The sequence below is a fragment of the Cyclopterus lumpus genome, chromosome 10 (assembly GCF_009769545.1).
Source record: "Cyclopterus lumpus isolate fCycLum1 chromosome 10, fCycLum1.pri, whole genome shotgun sequence".
NCBI classification, from domain to species: Eukaryota; Metazoa; Chordata; class Actinopteri; order Perciformes; family Cyclopteridae; genus Cyclopterus; species Cyclopterus lumpus.
Window position 1 is genome coordinate 22,998,129 of NC_046975.1, and position 8,559 is coordinate 23,006,687.

Here is an 8,559-nt window from a genome sequence, read left to right on the forward strand (position 1 = left end):
TGTCTGTGGATGCTGTCTGTGGACGCTGTCTGTGGACGCTGTCTGTGGACGCTGTCTGTGGACGCTGTCTGTGGACGGTGTCTGTGGACGCCGTCTGTGGACGGTGTCTGTGGACGGTGTCTGTGGACGGTGTCTGTGGACGCTGTCTGTGGATGCTGTCTGTGGACGGTGTCTGTGGACGCTGTCTGTGAACGCTGTCTGTGGACGCTGTCTGTGGACGCTGTCTGTGGATGCTGTCTGTGGATGGTGTCTGTGGACGCTTTCTGTGGACGCTGTCTGTGGACGCTGTCTGTATACTGTGTCTGTGGATGCTGTCTGTGGACGCTGTCTGTGGACGGTGTCTGTGGATGCTGTCTGTGGACGCTGTCTGTGGACGCTGTCTCTGGACGGTGTCTGTGGACGCTGTCTGTGGACGCTGTCTGTGGACAGTGTCTGTGGACGCTGTCTGTGGACGCTGTCTGTGGACGCTGTCTGTGGACGCTGTCTGTGGACGGTGTCTGTGTACGCTGTCTGTGGACGCTGTCTGTGGACGGTTTCGGCCTCCGTCACCCTCGAAGGAGTCGGCATCGGTGTTGTTGTGACTGAGCTCTTTTCTTCTTTACGGTGGCGTCGGATAATTTCATCAGCTGAATGAGTGACAGAAGTTGGTTTGGCAGTTGCCCGGCAACAGTAACCGGATACTGCCAAACACTTAATGTCCGTGCGGGCTTCTGGAAACAAAGGCGGAGGGGCATACGTGCGTGTGTGTGTGTGTGTGTGTGTGTGTGTGTGTGTGTCTCCGGAGTGAGAAGGAACTTTTTAGGTTCCTGTCGATGACTGGAGTGGATCGGTTCTGCAGCTCCTGGCTCTGATTGGAGGGCAGACATGTTGGGTGGTTGTATCACAGGTGGAGGCCTTCAGGTGGAGGGTTGACAGGGTGGTGCATCGAAGTGTGCTTTAACACATGAAGCATCGACTTCTATACAACCAGAGGAGTCGCCCCCTGGTGGTCAGGAGAGAGAATGCAGCGTTAACACATGAAGCATAGACTTCTATACAACCAGAAGAGTCGCCCCCTGGTGGTCAGGAGAGAGAATGCAGCGTTAACACATGAAGCATAGACTTCTATACAACCAGAGGAGTCGCCCCCTGGTGGTCAGGAGAGAGAATGCAACTTTAACACATGAAGCGTAGACTTCTATACAACCAGAGGAGTCGCCCCCTGGTGGTCAGGAGAGAGAATGCAACTTTAAAACATGAAGCGTAGACTTCTATACAACCAGAGGAGTCGCCCCCTGGTGGTCAGGAGAGAGAATGCAACTTTAACACATGAAGCGTAGACTTCTATACAACCAGAGGAGTCAGCCCCTGGTGGTCAGGAGAGAGAATGCAGCTTTAACACATGAAGCGTAGACTTCTATACAACCAGAGGAGTCGCCCCCTGGTGGTCAGGAGAGAGAATGCAACTTTAACACATGAAGCATAGACTTCTATACAACCAGAGGAGTCGCGTACGAGATCGTATGTGATTCACACAGCGAGCCGAGAGCTTGGACGTGATGTTTGTGTCGAGCTCCGCCCTGCAACGTAATTTGTGGAATTGTGTTTCCATCAATATTATGTGTGAATTATGTTGTGTGAAACTGACCAATGAACACTTGGGAACTCACTAAGGACCTCCCACCTTACGCTTCGGAATAACACTGGTGTTTTCAGTCAGTAAATAGTTAGTTTTTATACATAGGACATATTCTGTTCTTCAAAAACTAAATATTTAGTAACAAAAACGGTTGTAATGTTCATTTTTCATTTCCATATATCCCATAATGCTTGATCTGTAGTAAGAAGTCATTTCTCAGTCCCATTTTATCTCAGTCTCTCTCACATTTGGTGAAAGTAGAGTGACAGACAACACTTTTACTCAAAAATGTATATTACAAAATGTGGTTTTAGACATTTATTACATGTATCTACTATTTTATTCATATATTCCAACACTTTTGTCAACCTGAGGCTTTGGTAAACCAATTCACATAAAGGCATGTTTTCACAAATTATGATTTCAGCTTTAAGGCCAAATGACGTCTTTACACTGAGCCTAAAGACAATAGTGCTTCATTATATAGATAGCTGAGATTGTTCTTTAATTTATGATGTATAACACATGCGTATATATCAAATCATCCATCCATCTATCTATCTATCTATCTATCTATCTATCTATCTATCTATCTATCTATCTATCTATCTATCTATCTATCTATCTATCTATCTATCTATCTATCTATCTATCTATCTATCTATCTATCCATCCATCTTAAATACATTTGTTAGTACTGATTCCCTTAATATTGTTTATCTTTATTTACTTTTTAATCCCTCTATTCGGTGGTGAATAATCATTTGTTAATCACTTCCGTTTAATTCGAACCCACTGAAGTTAAATTTCATTGAGGGACCCCGTGGATCCACTGCTTTGACCCCTGGAGGTCCCCAGACCCCACTTTGGAGAACCGCATGTCTTGTAACGCCTTGGTCTGTTCTCTCTCTCTCTCTCTCTCTCTCTCTCTCTCTCTCTCTCTCTCTCTCTCTCTCTCTCTCTCTCTGTATGTGTGTGTGTGTGTGTAAACAGATGCGCCCCCTACAGGCGGCGCTCCCCCACTGCCGCTCCTCCTCCTCCTCCACCTCCTCCTCCTCCTCCTCCTCCTCCTATACTCCGCTCTCTGACTCCGCGGCTCCTCATTCACTAGAAGATGGCGGACTGCGCTCCACTATTAGATGAGGAACTCTCGTCCTTTGTCTTCAATTACCTGACAGAAAACTCCGGCAGCCAGGTAAGCCCCGCGCCGCTCCGGACGCACCGGACCTCGGGCTCTCCAGCCCCGGGTGCAGCTCTGCACGTCCCCGGCCGTGGCGCGCGCTACACCCGGTTTGATGCGAGGCTTCTTTTTCCGCCCGGCTTGTCAGCGAGCATCTCACCGGCACCGGGGATCTGCGTGCGCGCGTGCGAATGTGTGTGTGAACGTCTCCTTCGGTCTTCACGTGTGGCTCTCACGTGTGTGTGTGTGTGTGTGTGAGTTCCTTCTTCTTCTTCTTTTGGAGGAATATATGTCATCATTGGGCAAATGTTGACGGATTAAGAAGGAGTGCGTGTGTGTGTGTGTGTGTGTGTGTGTGTGTGTGTGCGCGCCGGGTTGCTGTGAGAGCGGAGAGCAGCCGGCGTGCCGGCGCTCGCGGAGCGTTATTTGGTAATAAGGGGGGGGGGCTTTGGAAACTTTTTGACGCATTTCTTGAAGAAGGAAGTTCGGTGCCGGAGACTTGGACACGTGGTGCGTCTCCGAGCGCATGGACCCGGTGTAGCCTCAGGACTATTATGATCGCGTGACATTATGATCCATATGCACTATAACTGCGGGGCTGCTGCCTCGGCTGGTGGGATCATATGCAGAATATGAGCATGTTTCGTAATAAAGTGTTTGGGGGGGGCGGGGGGGGGGCACTGCAAACGCACGCGGCGTGCTGTTGTGTATCCCCGCTCCACTGTAAGCAGCTTGTCCCGCAAACTCCGTGAGATTAACCGGGGGAGCTCCTTCAAGTTGAGCCGCGGTAACGTGCTCACACACGGCTCCGCGTACCGGACCGTGTTCTGCCAGGGCCGACGGGCTGCTGCAACGGGAGACCCGGCCAGCTGGTGGCAAAGTTGGTTTACGGTTCTCCGCGTTAATTATTATTATTTTTAAAAAAAAATTTAAAAAAAAAAATGTTTGCGTAACCCGTTTTGCGTAACCGGGAGGTGCAACGGTTGCAAAAGAACGTCGGACCGGTTCACACGAGCGTTTGTTTGGCTGTGGCGAACCCGAACAGACAGGCGGGTTCTCCCGAGGGCTGAGGGTGACAGCTCGTTAACCCTTTGGGGGTCGGGGGGGGTCGGGTTGTGCACCGATTTGTCGACGTATGCGCCAAACGTGCGCCCGGAGACCCCTCCGCTCCCGGGACCCCCTGCTTATTGGCAACAACGTGCGACACATTGCTCTTCGTGAAATGAGTGCGCGTGGTCTCGAATTGAGATCGGGATGCGCAGCACGTGCCGAGCTGCACTTCTTAAAGGCAATACGTGAAGTTATTTAACGACGGCCTCTAATCCCATAATAATCCCCGTGACGTAAGAACCACCGCGCAGGGCGGCCGCTCCACCATTTATAGAAATGGAGGTTTCATAAACACCGAGTGATGCACTGCACCGATAACATGTGAGCCGGAGTGGTCACATACCAGTGACAGCTTCCGGGATGTGTGCGTGTGCGTGTGCGTGTGTCGTTGCATCCATCTTCCTCCCGGCCGTCCCGTGCACGTAAAGCCGTGACAGGGTCGTGTCGTTAGAAAACCCCCCCCCCCCCCCCCCCCGGTGTTTCTGCATCACGGTGTGACGTAAGATTGCGTCGCGATGATTGTTGCCCCGTGATTGCACGGTCATCAGAGAGTGGCGGTTGAGTGTGTGTGCGTGTGTGTGTGTGTGTGTGTGTGTGTGTGTGTGTGTGTGTGTGTGAGAGAGGAGAGAGGGGGGGGGGGGGGTCTGTCACAGCTGATTGGCATCTTAAACAGATTAATGCAGTGTGTGATGGTGGGATCCGGGGAGACGGTGCGCTATTTATAACGTGCAGCAATGACATGTGCTTCCACACACACACACACACACACTCAGACAGATGTGGCCCATATAAATGCCCCATAACATCCCCTTAATATGACAACACTACGTAGTACTATCATACATGATATACCTATAGTGACATTCTCCATCAATATTTCATCCCGACCTGTGACATCACTCGACTAAAACATACCTATAATACACTTGTAAGAACACATTGGAGGTTCATTGGTGTTATTCAATGGTTTTATTATAGATTTTGGTATTATTATCCCCCATAAATCACCACGATATTCGAACTACATCATTTTCTATGACATCATGGTGTTCTTATACCATCTCTCGATATAGTGAGATAATGTAAGCTCTTACAACGTGTCTGCACTCAATCAATTCTTGCGTATCAATACCTGCCTGTTTTAGGGCCTCGCTTTCGAAGCCTCGAGTTCCGCGTTCAGGACGCCGCCATCTTGGTTTTGTTTTGTTCGCAACCAGGAGTGAAACCTGAGGGTGGAGCTCCCCATCGGTTCTTACTTTCCAGAACCGGAGGCGGCGGTGGTGGTGTTGGCCAACTGGGCTCAAACTCCTGCTCATGCAGCCAAACATTGTTCAAAACGCACAAATATGCACTGAATGCTGCGGGAGATAATAATTATAATTATGCTAATAATGATGCTAATAATGATGCTAATAATGATGCTAATAATAATGCTAATAATGATGCTAATAATGATGCTAATAATGATGATGCACGCGCCATCTGGACCGTTTCCATTCGGATTGGAAGGGTGCGACCATAACACACCTGTGTTTTTGGGAATATTTGAATATATATATATATATTCTTGTTTGCTGCAAAGTCCTGGAGTGTCACAGAGGGAGGACGATACAGTGCTACAGAAAATGTAATCGCACAGCGTATCACTGCCAAAGTTCTTTCTCCATGTGTTGTCTGATAAGGTTATCTATTCTACAAACGCAGCGTTAAATTGTTAATATTTACTCAGGGTTATTAGGGGTGGCGGGGCGGCTCTCTCTCTCTCTCCTTTTTCAGTGTGTGACTATGCAGCTCGCCCCTGCCGGCTGGTTCTTGTAATACTACTCCATCCTCCTCGTGACTGGAGTTACAGAGCAGGGCTACTGCAGTCATGTGAGTTGTAGTGGAGGGAGGGAGGGAGGGAGGGGGGCGTTACCCATGACGTAGAGGAGTGACAGGCAGTCCCTCCCCCCCCCTCCTCCTTCTAACATGTGACTGCTTCCTCCTCTCTCTCTCTCTCTCTCTCTCTCTCTCCCTGGGTTATACAGTCTCTCACTCTTACACTTACATACAGCACACATGCGTACCGTAATCTCTCCTTCACAATGTGTCATTTTGTTCTATATTCCTGTAGTTTATGATACAACTTTGACATTTTAGTGGCTTTATTGCACATAGAATGCATTTACAATTACAACCTGTTGCGCTTGATTTTTGTTGTTGTTACAAAAAGCGCTCTGCTTTCCATGTGCTTATGGCTATGAACTGACAATAAAAGGCCCAGCAGTGATTTGACGCATCGCTCATTTGACCAAATGGGGCAAATGTTCCCTTCATTGGGGGGGGGGGGGGGGACGTAGTCGCAGTCAGCTGTTCTCAGAGCAGCTGGAGGACTCGGCCCTTTGGAGAGGGAGGTGGTGTTAGAGAGCAGGTCGGACTTACTGCAATGCTAATCATTGACCGTAGGCGGTTTAGAGCCGGTCTGGGTCCCTCCGAAGGAGGAATCGACTCCGGGAGGATCAGGCCGACTTAACGTCAGTCACCGCATCCTGATGCAACAGGACACGCGACCAGCCGCGGGGCACACACGCCTGTAAAAAAAATATTCATTTTTTTTTATAACTGAAAAGTTTGCCTATTGCAGCGAAAGCCACCTTGGAAGAGAACAAAGTCACCGATCTGGATTCTCCCCGTTCCCGTTTTGGAAAAGCACATATTTACCTCCCGAGGATCGTGAAGCTCACGTGCTGTTTGAAATCATGTCCAAGTTTTGATGCCGCTCCGGTCTTCTCATGGCCTCCTCTGGCAGCCATTAGCTTAACACTGAATTGAGATGAAAACACACACACACACACACACACAGGTGAGCAGGGCTCAGCCTGAGAGAGTCTGTGGGTTTGAAAGTCTAAATAGATCAGTCATTGGAAAAAGAAACTAAACTTTTTCTTCCCAGACGCCAACAAATGGCTCATTTACAGACTTCCTGCGACTCCGCGGCCCGAGTCGCAGGTTATTATGAAGTAAACTAATCAGCTCTCGAGCGTTTCGGACGTTAATTGCGTCTCTGAAAAACGACGTTAGACACACGCAACGACGAATGGAAAACTTAATAAAGCTTAAAGCCATTACGGTGCAGCCTAGAGCCCCGCGCTGCCAGTCAGCACTTTGTCCTGCAACGACGAAGAGAGAGTGTGTGTGCGCGTGTGTGTGTGTGTGTGCGTGTGTGTGTGTGTGTGCGTGCATGTGTGTGTGTGCGTGTGTGTGTTCCTACACAGCAGAGGGTCAGCTCTCATCCTCGGCTATCAGGAGGTCCCGGAAATCAAACAGCCCCTCGCTGACCACATCAAGCTTGACTTTGGTTTTTAATGTAAATCTTTTTTTATTCTGCTCTCCACGGATAATGGATGGAACATTATAGTGATATATATATATATATATATATATATATATATACATATATATTTATTTATATATATTTATTATTATTATTATTATTTATATATATATATAAATAAGTATATATATTTATATATATAAATAAATATATATATTTATAAAAATATATATATATATTTATATATATATATATATATTTATTATTATTATTATTTATATATATATATATATATATATAAATAAGTATATATATTTATATATATATAAATAAATATATATATTTATAAAAATAAATAAATATATATACACAAGGGTGGGAGAATAAAAGGTTGGAGGGATGATGACGTATCCCCCGCCATCGGTTTTGGTTTTAAAGGAGCGGTAACGACCGCTCATCAGTCTCTGATTTACACATAAACTGGCGCCATAATGCGTCTAATCTGCAAGCGGGATTGGCCCGTCGCTTTATTGATGGGGCCCAATCAATCCAATTCCGATTGGACAGTGACAGAGAAGAGTGATGGATCCCGACAGCCAGACAGACAGCCAGACAGCCAGGTGTATAAATAACAGGGCTTTGGAAGATCCACCTGAGAGTGATGGATACAGGTTGTATTGGCGTTGACTGGGCTTTGCTTTGCTCTCTCTCTTTCTCTCTCTCTCTCTTTCACGTCGCTTTCTCCGTGCACTGATTTCTTATCCTCCGTGTTTTTTTATTTCAGGTTTTAAAAATGTATTATTTTTACAACACTCTGCCATGGCCTGTTTTATGCCCCCCCCCATCACTCCCCACCCCCGGAGTGTCTTCCGTCCTCCTGAGTCGTGATGTGTGCGGTGCTGCAGTGCGATGTGTTCGTCGTCTCTCAGGCTCTCCGTGACTCACCTGTCACTCCCTGTCACCACCGTGCACCGCGGACACACCGAAAACCACTGTGCACGCACCACTGTGCACGTGCACGCGCCACGTGCACGCGCCACGTGCACGCGCCACGGGACTCAGCTCAGTAATACGTGTAGAAAAAGCTTCTACTACTGTTGCATTTCATTTAAACTTCAGGCATCTGATGTCGTTATATGAGGATGTGACCAACAGGGGGGGGGGGGGGGGGGGGGGGGGGGGGGGGGGGGGGGGGGGGGGGGGGGGGGGGGGGGGGGGGGGGGGGGGGGGGGGGGGGGGGGGGGGGGGGGGGGGGGGGGGGGGGGGGGGGGGGGGGGGGGGGGGGGGGGGGGGGGGGGGGGGGGGGGGGGGGGGGGGGGGGGGGGGGGGGGGGGGGGG

At 48.8% G+C, this 8,559-nt stretch overlaps 1 protein-coding gene across 1 annotated transcript in view; it reads left to right on the plus strand.

Moving 5' to 3' along the window:
* The first annotated feature begins 2,611 nt into the window (after window positions 1-2,611).
* The window catches only part of ppargc1b (peroxisome proliferator-activated receptor gamma, coactivator 1 beta), a 74,846-nt gene continuing 68,898 nt past the window's right edge, over window positions 2,612-8,559 (plus strand). Inside the window, exon 1 of the mRNA XM_034543579.1 lies at window positions 2,612-2,813. Within this exon, the coding sequence (XP_034399470.1) occupies window positions 2,733-2,813 (81 nt within the window). The 5' untranslated portion in view covers window positions 2,612-2,732. The remainder of the gene's footprint in view (window positions 2,814-8,559) is intronic.